Below are 22,011 nucleotides of genomic sequence, written 5' to 3'. Positions count from 1 at the left end.
GACTTCATCTATTATACAAGTTGTATTGGCTTGGAAATGAAAAGTAGAGACCTAGTATATAAAACTCCTGCTAATCTAATCTTTCAAAAATGTGAAAATGCTTCCAAATTTTGCCTTAAGGTTTTCTTTTTTTAAAAAAAGGTTTTATTTGTTCATAAAAAAGATTTATTTATCTATTTTAGAGAGAAAGAGAGAGAGAGAGAGAGAGAGTGCTCGCATGAGCAGGGGGAGGGGCAGACAGAGAGGGAGAGAGAGAATCCCAAGCAGACTCCCCACTGAGCTGGAGCCTGACAGGGGGCGTGATCCCAGTACCCTGAGAGCATGACCTTAGCTGAAATCCAGAGTTGGCCACTTAACCAACTGAGTCACCCAGGGGCCCCATGGAGATACTTTATTTAGAGAGAGAGGGAAAATAAGCAGGGGAAGGGGTAAAAGGAGAGGGAGAGAATATTAAGCCGACTCTGCGCTGAGCATGGAGCCCAACATGGGGTTCTATCCCATGACACTGAGGTCATGACCTGAGCTGAAACCTATGGTTGGATACTTAACTGACTGAGCCCCCCAGGTACCCCTTGCTTTCAAGGTTTTCTAAAGAAAAGCTAACAGAATTTGAAACTAAATTTACCAGTTATACATATTTTCAAAAATCTTTAACACTTAGAAGTTGATAGTAGGGCATAAATAATACTAAGAAGATTCAAAATATTAGCTTTACAGAAAAACCAGACTATAAAGGCAAGACCTTTGCCTTATACCTGCCATATTCTTTTATTTAATCATTAATTCAGCAAGCAGTTATTGAATACGTAGTATATTATACATCAGTGAACTGATATTTCATCAGAGATAGACATTTAAAAAATCTATTACTATGTTTTATTCTTGTCTGAGCTTCTCCTTATTACTCACTATAAAAACAAATCTCCTTTGCTAGACCATCAAATTCATTAGGCATGTGTTCCATTCCCATACAACTGCAGACAACAATGTCACTACGCTTTCTGCCACTGTATAACAAGGATGCCCCATCCTGTAGCTTTCGGTATCATGGATCTCAGTTTCTTTTCGCTCTCACTAGCAGTGTCATCAGAGTACAGATTTCTATTAACAATCTGTTCATGGCAGTTTACGTTTTCTCTAATTAATATGCTCCTTAAAATCCTTCCAGCTTTTGCCTACTACCTGGTTCCAAAGACACACTCATATTTTTAGTATTTGTTATGGAAGCACCCAATTGCAAGATACCAAAATCTGTTATGAAGTAACATTATCAATATTTGCAGAAGATAATTGCCTACTCACGATATTCAAGTGAATCTATAAACTATTCAAAAGTTGCTGGTTATAAGATCAATATACAAAAATCAATAGCAGCCCCTTGTTCTAGCTACAACCCATGTTAAAATGTATTAATAGACACGTCTATTATGGTATGTAACTTATTATATTGTAATTATTTGCTTTACCTATGTCTCTTCCATAGGTGCAAAGGTCCTTAAGGGAAGAGAGTATCTGTTTTATATTTGTAACCCCAATATCTAGCATACACCCATGTGTTCCATGAACATGTATGGAATGAATTATCAATCATCACTAGATTCTTAGTATCATTCACAGACACTTCCCCTGTAGAAAAGAATTAAAATTGAGTTGCACATTTTAAAAACTATTATAGTAACTTTTCAGAGTTTTAGTTATCAAAGAGAAAAGTCCCAGGCCCAAATGATGAAATGCCATTCTTCACTTTTCACTTGTTTGGACTGGTGAAGACGTAAATGTTTGATAATACACAGTCAAGAGTGAAGGTAAACTCACTGGAGTATTCTTAAAACTGCTGACTGACTGAAGTAAAAGATGATATATCCCTCTTGGGAGAACAATCTCATAATATCTACTACAATTTAACATGCCTCAACTAAGCAAGTCCATATCTTGTAATTTATTCTACAGATATTTACATATGTTTGCAAAGCTTATATACAAGATTATGTACAATAGCATTGTTACCAGTGGAAGAATGGAACTTATATTCATCAACAGAGACTTAAATAAATTATGGCACTTCCATATAATGAAATCTTAGGCATTTGTTAGAACAGGCATATGACTGCACATGGACTGACCTCTAAGATGTATTAAGTGGAAAAAGCAGAGTGCTTCCATGCTTATTACGTCAGTAGAAGTATTTGGGGAGGATACCAGGACTGTATTGTCTCTGGGTATGGGGACTGAGCAACTGAAAGGACAACCTACTATTCTCTACATATCCTTTTTTATTTTATGTATTTATTTATTGACATTAAAACCGAAATATTTTGTCCATAAAATCCTTCATTCATTCATTATTTAATAAAAGATAAGTTTTTAAAAATGAGACTGACATCATCATTTCTGGAACTTCATAATTACAGGTATTTCTCTCTCTTATGTCTACTGTTAGGAATAATTCTGTACCTCAGGTTCTTAAATAGTACTTGAAAGACTGATGGGTGGCACAAATATTTTACAGAACATATTTTACTTAACTTTTTATTAAATGTTATCTATTATTCAGAGACTTGGGCACTAAGTCCTAGATCACTGTCCAGAAAATTATACTGTAGTGATTGAAGTAAATGGCTGGTAAGAACTTGGCAGATATTTTGCAACCAAGAGCTGCATGTAAATTAATGGTTGGGTTCAAATATGATGACTGAACACAGGACCCAAATGACTCAATGGCATGATTTTTAAAAGTTAATATATTTTAGGTAGCAATAAGCTGCAACTATACAAATCAATCTTTAACAAATATTGCACACCTGAAAAATCTTAATTAATTGCCTTTGTATATTGTTTTACTATATGGAGACAAAACTTTCTGACTGGAATGAAGAAATGCTGATTATGTAAAATAAGAGCATTTTTTCCTTTTTAAAAAGTCTAATTTTATTATTAATTTTTGTGTTGAAGTACAGTGTTACACAATGTTACATTAGTTTCAGGTGTATGACATTGATTCAGTACAGTGTAACACAATGTTACATTAGTACAGTGAAGTACAGTGTAACACAATGTTACATTAGTTTCAGGTGTATGACATATTGATTCAACAATTCTATACCTTTATGCTATGTTTACCACAAGTGTGGATACAATCTGTCATCATATAACCCTACTATAACACCATTGACTACAATCCCTTTGCTCTACCTTTCATCCCTGTGATGAATGCATTCCGTAACTGGAAGCCTGTACCTCCCACTCCCCTTCACCCATTTTACCCATTCCACCCCCCCCATCCTCTCTTTTGGCAACCACCAGTTTGTTCTCTTAAAAAAAAAAAAAAAAAAAAGAATTTTTTAGCATTGCTGCAACTTTTTTTGTTTTTTTTTTTAAAGATTTTATTTATTTATTTGACAGAGAGAGAGACAGCCAGAGAGAGAGGGAACACAAGAAGGGGGAGTGGGAGAGGAAGAAGCAGGCTCCCAGTGGAGCAGGGAGCCTGATGCGGGGCTTGATCCCAGGACTCTGGGATCACGCCCTGGGCTGAAGGCAGACACTTAACGATTGAGCCACCCAGGCATCCCTGGCATTGCTGCAACTTCTATTCTTATTGTGAATTAATTAAATGAGGGCTCTTTCAAGTTTAGAAATTTGAAAATTTATTAAGAAACCCCCCCCCCAAATGTAGGCTTAATTTACTATTTAAAACTTCATTCTAAAAAGGTATAAAACTCCTATTTTACTGTTTATGGCCATTAAATGAAACATGTAAGAAAGCTACAGAGCACAGTTATAAAAAACATGTGCTTTTCAATCATACCAGAATTCAAATCCTAGTTCTTTCACTCACTGTGTGATAATGGGAAAGTTACTTTACCCTTCTGAGCCTTATTTCTTAAAGTATAAGATGGGGATAATATGGATTACATATAATATCTCACAAGGTTGTTATATTAAGGGAAAAATCATATATAAAACACTTAGTATAGGGCACCTGGGTGGCTCAGTCAGTTAAGCACATGCCTTGGGCTTGGGTCATGATCTCAGGGGTCCTGGGATCAAGCCCCGCAACGCACTCCCTGCTTGGCGGGGAGCCTGCTTCTCCCTCTCCTTCTGCCTGCTTGTGCTCTCTCTCTCTCAAATAAATAATACACAAAATCTTAAAAAAATAAAAATAAATAAAACAGTACAATACTGACCCATAGTAAGACTTAAATAAAGGGCAGCTCTCACTATTATTACTATTATTACTCTTTATTATTACTCTTTAATAGAATAAGATGTACTACACATCTCTTCTGAGTTTTCCAGATAGAGCTTCATTTATTAGACAAATGCTCATGTACATACCAAATTTAAAACACCACCATTTTGCATTCTTGGGGCAGAGTGACACATTTCATTGCTACGTTAAGAGAAGTCAAGGAATATAAAGTAACTTTATTGGTGCTTAGAAATAATAATTCTGTCTACATTATCACATTTTATTGTCTCAATATGCTGAGTATAGGCAAAGTAAATTTGGAATATTGTATTCAGTTGTGAGCACAGTTGAAGAGATGACGCCAGCCTGATAGGTATGACAAAAGAACCAACAGGAGAGTGAGGAACGTGAAAACCACAACACATAAAAAACAGTTTAAGAAACTGTGTCTATTTTATTTAGAGAAGATTTGAGGTAATAAAATATTTCCAAATATTTTAAGAGTATCATGTGAGAAAGTATGTTAAGTTAATTCTGTATTATATCAGAGAACAAAATTAGAAACAACAAATCTGTTATATTATATAGATTAAACATTAATATAAAGAACTTTCTGGGGCTCCTGGGTGGCTCAGTTGGTTATGTGTCTGCCTTTAGCTCAGGTAGTGATCCTGGGGTCCTGGGATGGAGCTCCTCCTCAGGCTTCCTGCTCAGCGGGGAGTCTACTACTCCCTTTCCCTGCCCCCAGCTCCTGCTCTCTTTCGCTCCCTCCCTCTCCCTCTCTCAAATAAATAAAATCTTTAAAAAAATAAAGAATTTTCTAATAAATCATTGAATTTTTAATGATAATACATAGTTTTGTGAAGTAGTGAGACCTTTAAATAATATAATCTGTATTCAAATGGTGTTTGATACTGTCAACGATGATAGAGAAGTGATTTATGGCTAGTTGGGAACTATGACTAAGTAACTGCCAAGGTTTATTTCAATTCCAGATTCTATGACCTAAACTAAACAATAAGGCAAATAGGATTATGTATGTATAATTAAATGAGAATTACTGGCACTCAAAAATGAACAAAAATATGATTTATCACATTGTTACTTTTCTTTCAATAAGAAGAAAATAATAATAAAAATGTATGATATTTGTACAATGGACTTATTGGTATATCAACTTCTCAAATTAATCACTGTAATAATCCCACTGTAAATACAGATTTTCAAAAAAAAATTGGCATTAATTTAACCTTTTTAAAAAGAAATGGACAATGCACCATCAGCATTTTTAAATTACCAGAGCTATATTTTCAGATATACTTGCTTCATTTATTTCAAGTTCAGATCAACATTTGAATTTAAATTAAAACTTAAGATATTTCCTTTCTAATTTACCTTAACTCTTATAGAAAGTTACATATTTAATATCAGAATAGGCAAACCCATAAAATCGTTATGCACAATGGAAAACTCTGATCAGGAAGAACAAAGTGTGTATGCTATACTAACCAATTAGAAGAACTGTTCCAACAGCCAAACCTCCACCTGGAAATGAAACAAAACCAAGAAGAAAATTAATCTACCCTTTCATACACATTATCTTTGTATAAAAGTTAAGCTTTATCAAGGACAGCCACTTCACTAACTTTAAAATTGCAGATGAGAACAACATTTTAATTACCTTTGCAATACTTTGCTTAAGGTGCTATTATGAAATAATTACATATTATATGTAATTATACACTACACATTACAATTACTTTCATAATATACTGTACTATCCTCCCTTCTCCTGTGATAGGACCATGCAGCATTCCACATAACTGTGGTTACGTGTTCCAATAATGTTATATTTAGTACTTGTTAATAAATTAACTCAATAGCCGAGACCTAAATGTTCACAGTAACTTAATACTACAGAAGTACAACATAGGAAAGGTTATTATAATAGAAATTCCACTTTAATGTTTACACCCAAATTTAATAAGCCTTGGAGGGGAAACCTGATAATTAAAAGTAATTCTTTTTTTCAATATGAATAATATATGCAAAGACTGGACATACTTTTAAATACATTTAGAATTTGAAATAAACAATATTTTCGTAATTTCAAACAAAAAAGTCACAATCATAAAATACAATTTAATAATAGCAGAAAATGTTCTTTTGGATATCTGAATTAGGGCGATACAGTCATGAGCATATAACTCAAACAGTGATTCAATAAAAATCAATTTAAAATCAAATTGTAGAAAACTAGAGCTACACTAAAAAGACATTTGAGTACAACTATTTTGTGCAACATTTGTAAAAACATTTGTAAAAGTATTACTATTTGTAATTGTTATAAATTATACTAGCAAATTCACTTAAAAAAGAATAAAAATGCATATCAAAGAATGAAATGTATTTAAAGTAATTTAAAAAGAAAATACTCAAAAATTGTTGGACAACTGATGACAATCCTACCAGTGTCTTTTGGTTTTGGTGCATAAAACTGTGAAAGAAACATTTAGAATATCAATAAACAACTTTTCCCCCAACAAATTGTTTAGTGGCAAACATCAAATAGAAAAACTTAGTATGAAAAGTTCCTTTGATAGTGTTTACTTTTTGCCTTGCACATATGCATAAATGTTATCTTTCAAAGAGTTTGAAATTTGGTAATATACATGAACATAGATACAATGCGACATTTGGTGACTTTATGACTCTAAATAGAACATTTCAAATTGTTATAGAAGATTTTAAAAAGAAATTAGTACTTTATATATTTTTATGTTTAGGTGGATTTGTTATAGGACTAAATATATATTTTAATTTCACATTTAGATAGGTTCTTTCCATATACTACCTGAAGTCATACCAGACTACACAGGATAACTTCAAATTTTGTTCTAACTTAAAGATTCACATAAACTGAAATATATAGGATGATAACAACCATAAAAGATCTGAGCAAAAAAATTTCTCTAAGATTAGGCTACGTGTCTACTTCTACAGTTTGTGCTACATATAGAACGCTACTAAGTTTTTAATCCATTTTGAGCACTTCATTTTTTTGATAAATGCATTTTGAGCATTTTAAATTATCTTCCAATTCCTTATTCCTCTCTTACATGCAAAAACAAGCATTTATTTTATACCTAATCATCACTCTGTGTATATTTAAGACAAACTAATAGGTGTACGTAACAGACACTGCAGTGTCTAGTCTACAACAGGTACTATTATAAAAGTTACCTGGTTTTCTTTCCTTAACCTACTTCTTATAGGAAAGATTTAGATTTCTTATCTAAACATCCCTGGGTCTACATTCATGTAGCCTCAAATTAAGAACTTATATAAGGCCTACAACTGGAATAGTTAAGATACAGAATTCAAGATTGCGAAAGTCATTCACAGTGGGACAGTTAAGAACTGATCCAGGAATAGTTTCCCAATTAAATGAAATGATATCTGGCTGAAGTGTCTGGCTCAGAGAGGTACTGGGTAAGAGCTGTTACCATTCTGACAATTATTTTCTAATTATAACAAATCATTAAAGATATACCACTATTTGATAAATAGTGATCACTATAATAGTAAGAATTAGTAAAAAATACTTCTCATTGATGAACTAGAAAAGCATTATACGAATGAGAGTACACAACGAAGGTAATTTTCTGTAAGAGTATTTCAAATAATCCAGTTTCTGATAATTCAGGAAATGTCATCCAATTAAATTTAAAATCTTATGTACATTAAATTTTTAATGTTTGGAAAATTTGAACATTACTTAAAACAACTTAAAATGAGGACATTTTAATGACTTTAATCAGCCATCTGAATATACTATCAGGACTTCTCTTACAAAAAGGCAATTATCTTTTTTTCTAAAGGGCTCTATCATGTAAATTCACTAGACTTAAATTTGGATGGCCTAAGTAAAGGCTGGTCATTTTGAAGATTGGTCATGGGGAATAAGATGAAGCCACCTTATTAACTATTTTAAAAATCAAGCTTTTATTCTGTGTATGAGGGAAAACGATTTGACATGTACATATATACACACATATAGCAGCAAAGTTCCTCTATTCTTCCAAATTTCAGGGTGACGAGACCTCACATTTCCCTACAATACCTCTGCATAAGGTATTTTGATATATCTCACTTGCTATACTGAGGTTCTAACTGTAACTAGAGTAAGTTTGTAGCCATGTCCTAATCAAAATATAAAAAGCTTCAGCAACCATGACAGGATATCTTGACATGATACATTCAACCAAAGCTCATTTTAATCGATCTTTAACTTCAGAAATCCATTAGTAATTTTATTTAACTTCAAAAGCAACACAGAGTTCACACTAACAGTTCCCAATTAAAATAGACTATCTTTTCCCATTAGTTCACTAAAATGTTTGAAAGGTAACAGGTAAGGAAGCAATCATCCTATTTCTGTGGTGAAACATAAGGAGTAAAATGGTCTTGTTTACTGCTCCTCTACTCTTTAATCAGATCTTAGAAAAATCATCAATACATTTAAGTCACTAAGCAAATGAACTCTTGGTTTTACTTTATAGATCTCCTTAAGAAGTCTATTTATCTCCAGTTCACTAAAAATAGCAGGTAGAATAGTTTATCAACATGTAAGATTATGAGTTTGAAAGTTGGAAGATTCTTTGCAGGTTTGATATTTTAAATTGTTAATTTTATCAAAATTTTACATTTTAAGAAAATGACACAGCATTTTGTCTTAACACTAGAAAAAAAAATCTAATACTTTAGAAAACATTACCAGAAAATTAAGATCTTATTAAGTGACAATTATCTTCTGATTTTAGGATTTTTAAAATATGATGGAAAGGTTGTTTTATTCATGTTAATAGAAAATGATTTTTCAAATTAAAAAAAATTTTTTTTACATTTTTTTTTAAGTAGGTTCCATACCCAATGTGGAGCTTGAACCCAAGACCCTGAGATCAAGAGTCACATACTCTACCAACTGAGCCAGCCAGATTTCCCAGAAAATTATATTAAAGGGAGAAAATTCAATCCCCATACACTCCCCAAAGCAATTCTCTAAGTTATAAATTTGGGGTAAGCAAGGTCAAATTAATATATTAGGTCCATGCTACCCAGAGCAATCTACACTTTCAATGCTATCCCGATCAAAATACCAAGGACATTTTTCAAAGAACTGGAACAAACAGTCCTTAAATTTGTATGGAAACAGAAAAGGCCCCGAATCTCCAAGGAACTGTTGAAAAGGAAAAACAAAGCTGGGGGCATCACAATGCCAGATTTCGAGCTGTACTACAAAGCTGTGATCACAAAGACAGCATGGTACTGGCACAAAAACAGACACATAGACCAATGGAACAGAATAGAGAGCCCAGAAATGGACCCTCGGCTCTTTGGGCAACTAATATTTGATAAAGCAGGAAAAAACATCCGGTGGGAAAAAGACAGTCTCTTCAATAAATGGTGCTGGGAAAATTGGACAGCTACATGCAAGAGAATGAAACTTGACCACTATCTCACACCATACACAAAAATAAACTCCAAATGGATGAAAGACCTCGATGTGAGACAGGAATCCATCAAAATTCTAGAGGAGAACATAGGCAACAACCTCTACGACATCGGCCAAAGCAACCTTTTTCATGACACATCCCCAAAGGCAAGAGAAACAAAAGATAAAATGAATTTATGGGACTTCATCAAGATTAAAAGTTTCTGCACATCCAAGGAATCAGTCAGAAAAACTAAGAGGCAGCCCACGGAATGGGAGAATATATTTGCAAATGACACTACAGATAAAGGACTGGTATCCAAGATCTACAAAGAACTTCTCAAACTCAATACACGAGAAACAAATAAACAAATCAAAAAATGGGCAGAAGATATGAACAGACACTTTTCCAATGAAGACATACAAATGGCTAACAGACACATGAAAAAATGTTCAAAATCATTAGCCATCAAGGAAATTCAAATCAAAACCACACTGAGATACCACCTTACGCCAGTTAGAATGGCAAAAATAGACAAGGCAAGAAACAACAACTGTTGGAGAGGATGTGGAGAAAGGGGATCCCTCCTACATTGTTGGTGGGAATGCAAGTTGGTACAGCCACTCTGGAAAACAGTGTGGAGGTCCCTTAAAAAGTTAAAAATTGAGCTACCCTATGATCCAGCCATTGCACTACTGGGTGTTTACCCCAAAGATACAGACGTAGTGAAGAGAAGGGCCATATGCACCCCAATGTTCATAGCAGCAATGTCCACAATAGCTAAATTGTGGAAGGAGCCGAGATGCCCTTCAACAGATGACTGGATTAAGAAGTTGTGGTCCATATATACAATGGAATATTACTCAGCTATCAGAAAGAACGAGTTCTCAACATTTGCTACAACATGGACAGCACTGGAGGAGATAATGCTAAGTGAAATAAGTCAAGCAGAGAAAGACAACTATCATATGATTTCTCTCATCTATGGAACATAAGAACTAGGATGATCGGTAGGGGAAGAAAGGGATAAAGAAAGGGGGGGTAATCAGAAGGGGGAATGAAACATGAGAGACTATGGACTATGAGAAACAAACTGAGGACTTCAGAGGGGAGGGGGGTGGGGGAATGGGATAGACCGGTGATGGGTAGTAAGGAGGGCACGTATTGCATGGTGCACTGGGTGTTATACACAACTAATGAATCATCGAGCCTTACATCGGAAACCGGGGATGTACTGTATGGTGACTAACAGAATATAATAAAAAATCATTTAAAAAAAAAATTAATATATTAGGATATGATGACACAGAAGTGATACCTTATTTTGTAAGTGCCTCTCCTTTTTCAAAGTTATAGGAAGTAAAAGGGAAAAGAAAAAAAAGTCAGAAAAGACAACAGTGATTTATATCAATCCTTTCTATAAAGGATTAGTTTTATATAAAATTATAGAAGGTCATTTTAGGGAAAATGCAATGTACAAAAAGTTCATATCCCTTCCTTTGTTCATAGCAATGTCCTGAACTACTTAGTTAATGCCATACCTCAAATTAAATTGTAGTTTATTTCATTAACAAGTCTACTTTTTCTTCGCTCTCTGGGAGGTAGGAAACATCCTGACAACTCTTGATTATCAAAACTAGTAGCTGGGCAAATATAGGAAACAAAATAGAAAAAGCTATTAACAGTGAGAATGGTGCTGTAGATTAAATTACATGAAACAAATTTACATATCGATACAAACGAATACGCTACATTTCCCTTAAATGTGTAGCCATCAGTTGCTAAAGTATCATAATCATAAAGATAAGGATTATTATTAATATATAATCCAACTCAACATAAATCACACATTCTAACTAAGATATAGTGGAGCAAAGGAAATAAGCCCACCAGTATTACTTTTTGACATTAACGTTGAAAATGGCAGCTACCATCAAGCTTCTTTGGAGTATTCTTCCTGGACTATTCTTTATCCCAAATCCCTATCTTCTATTTCCTTGACTATCAAAATTGAGTAAGTTCCAAAGAGCACATAAATTAAGCCAGTCAAACCTGAGAAATCACCCTTCCTTAAAGAACCTTTTTGAAGGATGAGGCTGGAGGAGAATTCCCCCAGATTCGACAATATGATCCTGAGATGAGCTATACGTTTTACCCTAGAAAAGAAGAAATTCTGCCAGAATCCTTTACCCACTGTAAACTATTTGGCGATTCCTTGAAGAAGGGGAATTAAATATTTACATACAGTGTCCTCATGTAACAACATAAATGTCCTGGAAGGACAGGGTTGAGAAGCTGGGTTAGAAAATCTTAGTTGAATTTAAATGTGGTGAACTTGGGAAATGTGTATCAATATCTAACAAAATTTAAGTTGTCAGAACAAAAGTTTTTGACATAATTAGATCTTGTTTAAAAGATGCTGATATAGGGAACTATCAAATTCATAAAGCACTTGAGAGTAGGAATGGAAATATTAGCATATCTTAAAATGACCAACATTCAATTTGCCTGTATAATATATTCAAAAATATATCTAAATATATTTTGAATCTATGCTTAAAATTACATTGACATGACAGTGGCAGTAGTAAAACATCACTGCACTGCATAGCAGTGACAATACAATATTTACTTGTTTCACAGTAACCACAGAATATATTTAGGCAACAATCACAATGGTATAGTATAGTTTCACCATTCTGGTATCATAACATCCTGCTTTCATTTTCTCTTGTCACAATATGGTTATATTAGGATTGTTACAATCTGAGTCAAATATTTTAGAGTAACAATATAATCTGAATTACTTATATTTATGTGTATACACATAAGCAGCCAAATGTTTCACTTCCAAATAATGCTTTAATGAAAAACAAATGTAACGGATTTGCTCAACAGAGCCATACAAAATAAAAAATAAAAATACAAAAATGCCATTAAGAAGTTAACAACAACTAAAATACTTCTGGACACATTTATGATTCCAAATGTACTGACTCCTATCATAACAACCACTTCTGTGCACTTTGAGAATTAACATGCAAAACATATTTCAAAATATCCCCCCACTGATTCCGTTTCAATTTTCTTAAACGAACACCAATTTTTAGCATAAGCTTGTTATAGTCAAATACTAGTGTATCTCACAAGCAAATCTGGAAGATTTTTAAATTACAGTTCAAGTTCATATCACTGTAGAAACACATAAGAAGGTGCTTTAGGTTAACTTTCTGGTGGGTGCCTTAGGTTCAATAAATGCTTAAAGCCACTTCAAAAGTTCTCAAAAATTAAAAAAAAAAAACAACAACAAACAAACAGCTACAGCATAGTGCAGAACACTAAATTTGAAGCCTAAAGATCAACCTACACTGTCTCTAGCTTTATGACTCTTCATGTCACTGTGTCTGAGTCTGTTCTGAGAGCTCAAACATAACTCATCCTACCCCTTTCATAATCTCTTGTCCAGGTTTTTTTCTACCCATTATTTCTCTTTCAATCAAGAATTTAATGAGAATCAACTATGTGCCATGAACTGTGCTAGGCAAATTTTGTTATTCTAATAAGAAATTGAAGGTACAATGTCAGAAATGTGACCTTTTTGTTTGAAGAGATTCAGGATCAAGTGAATGAAGTTACATATCCCTACTGAATAAAAGAAAAAAAAAAGGTAAGGACTAGGAACAGCTTCCAAACTTTAAGTTCAAATATAGGATGACACCAAGGAAAGCTCAACAGGGAAAAAAACTGAGATAAATATTTACTAACTAGATATTTTGGATCATTTGTTTTCAGTACCATGCAATCTAGTAAGGCAAGACTTGAAACAATTAAGTGAAAATACTAAATTTGTGTAGAAATAACCAGGATCCAGTTAAGAACATGACATAACAGAGGCAAGAAGCTGTGCACTTTCTCACAGGTCGCTTTCCTTGTCAATTTCCTTTGCACTAAATCTATCTGAAAAGTGTACCCTGAGGGGGAAAAATACGGAGAGAAATTTCAAGTGTAGTACAAGAACAAGCAATGGCATTTGTTGTATTTTTTGAAAGTGTGTAAGACTTAACTGACACATATCACATATTATAGAGAAGTTATGAAATATAAACAGACCAATTTTAATGAAGCAACATTCTGATAGGAACTAACTAATTTACAAGCTCTATTAATACAGCAGCTCTGTCCTACCAATCTAATTTGGTCAATCTTTGCAACATAACAGTTATGAAACAAGCTATTCTTCAGCAGGCTTCTCATGAAAAATTACAGAGATTATACAGGAAAGACTAAGAACTGGACTTCTTTTTCTCATTAAAATGTGAATTAACTTTAAACAAATCGTTTGCAATATAACTCTGGGCGGCAAAACACACAGAGAAAAAATTTAACAAAAATATATACACATATATTTAACGCAGATACTAGTATAACTATGAGTATCAACAACAGGCTTTAACTACTGTATACCCACATAAGTCTTTAACATCCATTCTCTTAAAGCCAATAGAGTTTGTTTAAAGATTCAGAACCAGGAGATAAGCAGCCTGGCGGTGAAAGAGGGGAGTTACTTTTTTCAGCATTTTCTAATGAAGCCCATCTCTCATAATGGTACAAACTTTTGTAGGTTAGGAGAAACCACGAGCTACCTGGGGTTGGCAGAAGGGTGCAATCAGAGACCAGGAGGGGATTCTGGAGTTGAAGGCCAAACCGTCTCCAAGTATTAATGATTACCCCTTACTAGGTAGTATTTCTAGATAAAACCATGTAGGGATCCCGTCGTAACCTAGAAAAGGCTGGCGGGCCAGAACCACAGTAGAAAGTGGGAGCAGTACCAGCATTTAGGAGTCTCCATGCAACTTTTCCTCCCCTCCATCTCTATCAGACCGGACTATCCTCTCCAAGTCCGAAGGCTGAGGGGTCAGAGAGAAATATGAGGTTAGGGCGGCTTCCCTGGCAGGTGCCCTCCCTAAGTTTTCCCTCTGTTGAGCCCAACTCTCCGTTCTGAACCGACCTAAGAGCTGGTCCAGGGCTGGGAGCCCGGTAGATACCAGCAGCTGTCCATTCCGCACCGACGGTCGTGTGCCCGCGATGGACACCAGTCGAGAACAGCCGCTGTCGGTACCGCTTGCTCTTGAACCCTTCCTCTGGAAACTGGTGACATTGTTCTTGCTGGCTGCAGCCGCTATAGATCCAGTACTCCCAGCGCCGGTGCCGCAGGTCGCCACTGCCGCCATCTTGGAGCTTCCCGCGATGACCCAATAGGAACTCTGGGAACTCAAGCAGCAGGCCTGTCAGAGCCAGCCCCAAACTCCCGCCTCCTTGCCCACTATCCCCGCTCTCGTGGCCAATAGGATTGAGAGCTCTCTTCCCAGTCGACCAATCGCAGGGAGTATTGCTGAAAAGTGCGCTCTACGTGGGGACGGCGGACTTCTGCTGGGCCCAGGTGAGAAAGGCCCACCTGAGTCCTGTTTGAGAGTGTTCCTTGGTTCTTTGGGGCTAGAGGTGGGTAATATCATTCAACATTTTTCTCGTTTCGAGCGCCTTCATTCACTCTGAGTTTAAGAAAAGGCTAGTGGAGCGATATATCAAGTAACTACCAACAGGAGCTTGCACCTTTCTCCGTTCCTTAGCAAAGAAGAAAGATACTTTCCCTCGCCCCTTTCATTTTTGATTTCTGAGAGAAAATTCATTCCGCCTTCACCATCCAGTTTTTTTGTTTTTATTTATTTTTTTCCCCCTCAGAATGGTTGTGTTACATTGAAGAAATTGGAACTCTTAATGAGGTGCTTGCTGAGCATCTGGGCTCAGTTCGACAGTGCCAGTGGCAGGCAGGTGGGTTGGATTTAGACCTTAGAGGGAAAACTCTTGAGCTTTGGTTTTCCTGTCTCAAACAGCAAATGACAAAATGTACTTCTCTGACAAGTCCCCGTGAGAAGCTTTCGTTAATTTTAATTAGTGCTTCTGGAAGTCTTGGGGCGCGTTTCCATAAGTAGTATGAATGACAAGTGTTACACTGACAACCTTGTTCACACATTTAATTGTCACTTGTTGTTAAGGCAGCTGCAAATAACAGAAAATACCTTAGGTCTCTTTCCCCAAAAAACTGGTATTAGATGTGTATGTACTTTATTTTCCGCAGAGGATCTGTGAACTCTGAATTGAGAGCTTTATTAGAATAAGAATTTTATGTGCGGAAAAAACATGTCATTTAGAGCTGTGTCTTTGGATTTAAAACTTTTCTCAAAAGTGAGTTGGGTGGAGGAGTAAGTGATTTTTAAAGGTATTCGTGATTGATAAATGTCTAAACTAAAAAAGACTCCCAAGTCGTGCCTGTGCTACTAAATTATTGGTTTTGACAGTGATATTTTAAAAATATATCTATCCAAACCTCATTGAAATTCTTGCCAGTGAATTGTTTTAAATCTCAGTGACTGGTTAAAACTTTTTGGTTAAATCAGTTAAAACTGATTGTGTTTGATAAATTGCAATTAGTCTTGTGAAATAGTGGCTGGTGGGTTTTGTTTTTGTTTTTAAAGTAAAATGTTTAGAAAATAAAACAAACCACCTTACTATTTACCGATATACCAACTGGGAAGCTTGATCAAGGTTTAGATGCTTTCATTTAGAACCTTCCCTCAGTGTAAATTTATAATCTAAATTATTCAATAAATAGCTGTTGAGTACTTAATGTCTGCTTAGACCTAATGTGTCCTTTTAGACCTATAGAAGTAAAAATGTTCTCACTTGGGGGAGGAAATACTAACACATAGAAAACAGCATAGCACTTAAAGTGAACACATTGGACAGTATGTGCTAACTTTTTCTTGTAGTAAATAAGTGCTGAGAAGGTCAAAACAAAAAGGGACAAAGCAGTCTGATTTCAAATGGAAACCTCTATTTTTACTGCTTGGAAAAATTTGAAATAATAATGAACTTTTTTAGGCTTCTTTACTACATATTCCCTTGTTTCCTCTCCATTTACTTCATCCTTTAGTTTTCTAAAAGTGGAGGTATGATGCTGTTTGTGTTATTACTAGAACTGAAGAATTTTTTTCAACTTTATAATTCAGAAGGCATGCCATATATGCACATCAAGGCATTCTTGAAATGAAGCTATATCTTTTGTATAACATTATCATAGAATTAATTTATTTAATCTGTCTTAATTTTTTTACAAAGACAAAACTTTTGCTGTCAAAGCAAATAATGCCAAATACTTGAATTTACCAGTTATATAGAGTTGAATATAAAACATTGGAATAAATGAGGTATTTGTGGAAAGGGTATGTTTAGGTGTGGTGTTAATAATTAAAAATAACTTAATAATTAACAATTATTTATTGAGCACATACTAAATCCCAGGGAGTATGCTAAGCATTCAGGTTATAGGAGATAGAATAGTCTCTTTTTTCCTTGAGTTCATAGTTTGGGGAGGTAGATGGGTAAATAGGATAATAAAGTATAAGTGCTATGAAGGACAAATGCAGGATACCTAACTTGGACTGAGAGGAAGGAGAGGAGCCTTGGGAAGTTTCTCCTGAGGGGGAAGTTTAACCTGTGTGATGAAGGAAGTGTAAAAGATGAGGGCATAATAGACAATGAAAGCTGTTACAAGAGAAGGAGGGGGCCATTCCTTCAAATCTGGTCTCACTGCTTCTGTGCAAGTCGTTCTCATGATTTATACAGAGTGCTAAGAAGAGACTGGAGAAGTGAGACAAAGATCTAATTGATTTTTTTTTTTTTAAGGTTGTGGCTTTTGTTTTTTGTAAAAATAATAGGAAACGGGAAATTACTGAAAAGTTTTAAGTAAAGCAACAGCATAAGGATCATATTTGATTGTTATGTTTTGGCTAAGAGTATACCAGAATAGAATGGATTGGCTTGCTGTGGTTGGGATGAAAAGCATGGAATGAATTAAGAGATTACTTTGAGGAGTAGAATTGATGTGACCAAGGAAGTTGACAGAGGAATCAAAGATGACTAACAGATTTCTGAGCAGGTTTGTGGATGGCAGAGGATAAAGAATAAAAGAAAACAGCAGAATTTTGTAGTTATGGTGTTGGTTGTTTTAGGGAATGGGAAATCATAAAATCTGTTTTGAATTTGTTTAATTGGAGGTACCCTAGGAGCATCCAAGTAGAGATGTCCAGTACACGCTGGGCTATATGAGAGAGGGCTCTCTAGATGAAACATACGTATATTTTTTGAAACATACAGCTTTGAAATTAATTAGCACATGGTGGGAATTTACCCCAAGAGATGGATATATACTTTAAAATGAGAAGAAAATATATACTTTAAAATGAGAAGAAAAAAGGACCAAGAATAAACTGGGGAACATGACATTTAAAACCTGGGCAGAGAAAAAGAAAGTAAAATAAAAATTGGAAAGTGTTTATTTGATTTAGTAATAATGTTTTTCAGGTTTTGTTAAAGGAAGATTCGAAGGAGTGGTAAACTGAAAAGTCAAATAATTGTATTTAGAATTGAATGGTAAATGAAGTTGAATATTCCATAAAAGTAGGCCATTTTATATTTTAGAAAGCTTTGCTATGAAGGGGGATAGAGGGAGATGGCAAACGTTTAAGGGAGGAGTTTTGTTGTTAAAGAGAGAAAATAAGGCACTGGAAAATAATTCTAGACAATTGATAAAGAAAAGGGCCTAAATGTGATAGAAGGAATGGAAATCATAGCACAGGAGAAGGATCAGTATTTGAAAGGCTGGGGGGACAATTCAATGGCTAAAGGGTATAAATGAAAATAAGCTCTTTCCCCTCCTTTCTGCCATTAAATTGTGGAGTCCTTAAGATCATCTTCTCTTTTTAGTCCATATTCTTACTTTTATCCAATCCCAGCACCTCCGTTACCATTTATATATCAATGATGAACATGTATAGTCCAGATCACTTCTCTGACCTCCAGAATTATAAATTCAGATATTTACTTTACCAGTTTCTTTAAATTCTTAGTGGGGCTTCAAGCTCATAATGCCCCAGACTGAACTTCCTCTTGTGTTTCGTATCTCAGTAAATGATAGGACCATTTGCAGGATTAGTTGCCTAAGACAAGGAACCTCACTACACTTAGGTCCTCTCTCAAGCATCATTCTGCCATGTCCATGACATTACCAAGACCTGTGGAGTTTACTTCTTAATAGCTTTCTAATCCATTCTGGAACATATAGCCCTCATCTTAGTTCACCTGTAGTATATTCTTCATTCAAGAGCCATCCTAATCCTTTCAAAATTGAGGTCTGATAATATAAAAATAATACTTATTAAGCACTTGCATGTAGTTCTCTCCATTTGCCTCTCTAGCCACATCACTCTGTAAATTTCCTTACTGTCTGCACTCTAGCATTTATCATTCTCCTTTACTCCAGCATTTACTTATTCTCTCATGTTTTCTTCCTCCAAAAGGCCACTAGTTAACTTCTACTTATCCTTCAAATTGCACTTCATCCTACACATTCTCAGTAAAGCCATCTCTCCTTGCTATCAAAATGAAATTGTGTCAAGGCCGCCTGGGTGGCTCAGCTGGTTAAGTGTCTGACTGTTGATTTTGGCTCAGGTCATGATCTCAGGAGTGTGAGGCTCCTAACATGGAGCCTGCTTAAGATTCTTTCTCTTCCCTCTCCTTTTGCCCCTCCTGCCCTACACGTGTGCACACGTGCTCCCTCTCTCTCTCAACAACAAAAAAAAAAAAAAAAAAAGAAAGAAAGAAAGAAAGAAAAGAAAAAGTAATCAGTTTCTATATATCAACAATGAATGATGAGTGGAAGTGGAAATTAAAAACACAATGTTATTTACATTAGTATCCAAAAAAATTAAATATGTAAGCATGAATCTAAAAAAGATATGTACAAGATCTGTATGAGGAAAACTACAAAATTCTGATGAACAAAATCAAAGAAAAACTAAATAAATGGAAAGATATTCCATGCTTATGGATAGAAGACTCAGTGTCAAGATGTCAGTTCTCCTCAAAATGATCTGTAGATTCAAATGCCATCCCAATCAAAACCCCAGGAAGCTATTTTATGAATATTGACAAGCTGATTTGGAAGTTTATATGGAGAGGCAAAAGACCCAGAATAGCAAACACAATATTGAAGGAGAAGAACCAAGTTGGAGAACTGAAACTACCTGACTTCAAGACTTACTTAAAGCCACAGTAATTAAGACAGTGTGGTGTTGGTAAAAGAATAGACAAATAGATCAGTGGAACAAAATAGAGTACCCAGAAATAGACTCACATAAATATAATCTACAGATTTTTGACAAATGAGCAAAGGCAACCCAATGAAGCAGAGATAGTCTTTTCAGCAAAGGGTGCTGGAACAACATACACATGGCAAAGGAAAAAAAAAGAATCTAGGCACAGACCTTACAACCTTCTCAGAAGTTAACTCTAGTGGACCACGTATCTAAACATAAAATGTGAAACTATAAAACTCCTAGAAGATAACATAGGAGAAAACCTAGAGAACCTTGGGTATCTTATGCTTTTTTAGATACAATACCAAAAATAGATTGATGAAAGAAATAATTGATTAGCCCGAGTTCATTAAAATTTAAAACTCTTGCTCTGTGAGAGACAATGTCAAGAGAATGAGAAGTAAAGTCATTTACTGGGAGAAAATATTTGCAAATGTTATATCTGGTAAAATATTGTTATCCAGAATATACAAAGAACTCTTTAAAACTCAACAATAAACAACCTGATTTAAAAATGGGCCAAAGACCTTAACAGACATTTGACCAAAGAAGACATACAGATGGCAAAAAGCAAATGAAAGAATGCTTCACATATGTCATCAGAGAAACGCAAATTTAAACAACATTGAGATACTGCTGCAAACCTACTAGAGTGGCCAAAACCTGAAACACTGACACCACCAAATGCTGGTGAGAATGTGGAACTACAGGAGCCCTTATACATTGCTGATGAAAATGCAAAGTGGTACAGCCACTTGGGAAGACGTTTGGAGATTTGTGACAAAACTAAACATGCTCTTACCATATCCTCCAGCAGTCATGCTCTTATACATTTACCCAAAGAAGTTGAAACATTCACATAAAGACTTGGACATGGATGTGTATAGCAGCTTTATTCATAATTACCAAAACTTGAAAGCAACCGAGATGTCCCTCAGTAAATGAATGGATAAATAAAGTTTGGTATATCCAGACAATGGAATATTATTCAGTGCTAAAAACAAATGAGCTATGAAGCTATGAAAAGACATGGAGGAACCTTAATGCAAATTACTAACTGAAAGAAATCAATTAGAAAAAGCTACATACTGATTCCAACTCTGTGGAATTCTGAAAAAGTCAAAACTGTGGAGACAATAAAAAGATCAGTGTTGCTAGAGGTGGTTGAGGGGAGAGATGAATAAGCAGAGCACAGAGAATTTTTAGGGCAGTGAAAATATTCTGTATGATGGATATGTCATTATGCTTTTGTCCAAACCCATAGAATGTATAGAACCAAAAGTGAATCCTAACGTCAACTATGGACTTTGGGTGATTTTGATGTGTCAGTGTAGGTTCGTTCTTGGTAAAAAATGTGTTGTTCTGGTGAGTGACATTGATAATAGGGGAGGCTATACATTTGTGGGGTCAGAAGTATATGGGAAATTTCTGTACCTTTCAATTTTATTGTAACTCTAAAACTGCTTTAATAAGGAATTAGCTGTATAAAATTTCAGTTTGAGTGTTCCATAAGCAACATGTGTATCACCCTTATTGCCACATAGTGGGACCATTTTCATAAGGGTTCCAACAAGTTGGTATTCTGACAAGTTTTCAAATGCAATTGAAAGACTGCCTCTACCTACTTAAGGTAAACCAAAGAGCATATTGGTCATGGTAAGCAATTAGCATCTCATGACTGAAATGGGTACCTCTCCAATTGGTCTTTCAGTGGCTTTCTGAGACCTAGGGTCTGTATTGCCATTGTGATTATACAGGTGAACCATATTAACAGAAATATTGTGAAGGCTTACTGTAGGGTCTGATGGTGTTCTGGCAGAATGATTGAATGAATAAATGTCAAGGTCTTGCCTGTACAGAGGGAGTTCTTGGACCCCATGTAATCTTATTTTGCTTCCTTTTAGTACACTCATAAAGAGAAACCGAAGTCCTGATTTGCTTTCCTGTTTTTGTACTTTATGTAGATGAAGCCATACAGTTTACTATTGTCTTTAACTTCTTTTGCTCATTATATTTGTGAAATGATTGCTATTAATGTCTACATAATGTGGATTATTTATTGCTTTACAGTATTTTGTAAATACATCACAATACATTATCCATTCTGCTTTGA

The 22,011-nt window shown here is 35.0% G+C and overlaps 2 protein-coding genes across 8 annotated transcripts in view; one reads left to right on the top strand and one right to left on the bottom strand.

Annotated features, from left to right (window-relative positions):
• Window positions 1-14,944, bottom strand: part of ELP4 (elongator acetyltransferase complex subunit 4) — a 241,613-nt gene extending 226,669 nt beyond the window's left edge. For 2 of the 4 annotated variants that reach the window (XM_057317073.1, XM_026512178.4), the window contains exons 1-2: window positions 14,693-14,944; window positions 5,699-5,734 (exon numbers count right to left, since the gene is read on the bottom strand). In XM_057317073.1, the coding sequence (XP_057173056.1) occupies window positions 5,699-5,734; window positions 14,693-14,915 (259 nt within the window). In that variant the 5' untranslated portion in view covers window positions 14,916-14,944. The remainder of the gene's footprint in view (window positions 1-5,698; window positions 5,735-14,692) is intronic. The other 2 variants (XM_057317074.1, XM_044389034.2) reach the window with 2 other exon arrangements.
• Window positions 14,945-15,059: 115 nt separating this feature from the next.
• Window positions 15,060-22,011, top strand: part of IMMP1L (inner mitochondrial membrane peptidase subunit 1) — an 87,686-nt gene continuing 80,734 nt past the window's right edge. Inside the window, exon 1 of one of the 4 annotated variants that reach the window (XM_026512179.4) lies at window positions 15,060-15,183. The gene's annotated coding sequence lies outside the window, so the exon portion shown is untranslated. The remainder of the gene's footprint in view (window positions 15,184-22,011) is intronic. The other 3 variants (XM_026512182.4, XM_026512188.4, XM_026512180.4) reach the window with 3 other exon arrangements.

The sequence above is a fragment of the Ursus arctos genome, unplaced genomic scaffold, assembly GCF_023065955.2.
Source record: "Ursus arctos isolate Adak ecotype North America unplaced genomic scaffold, UrsArc2.0 scaffold_23, whole genome shotgun sequence".
NCBI lineage: Eukaryota > Metazoa > Chordata > Mammalia > Carnivora > Ursidae > Ursus > Ursus arctos.
Note: the sequence above shows the minus strand (reverse complement) of the source record. Positions and strands in the feature narration are given on the sequence as shown.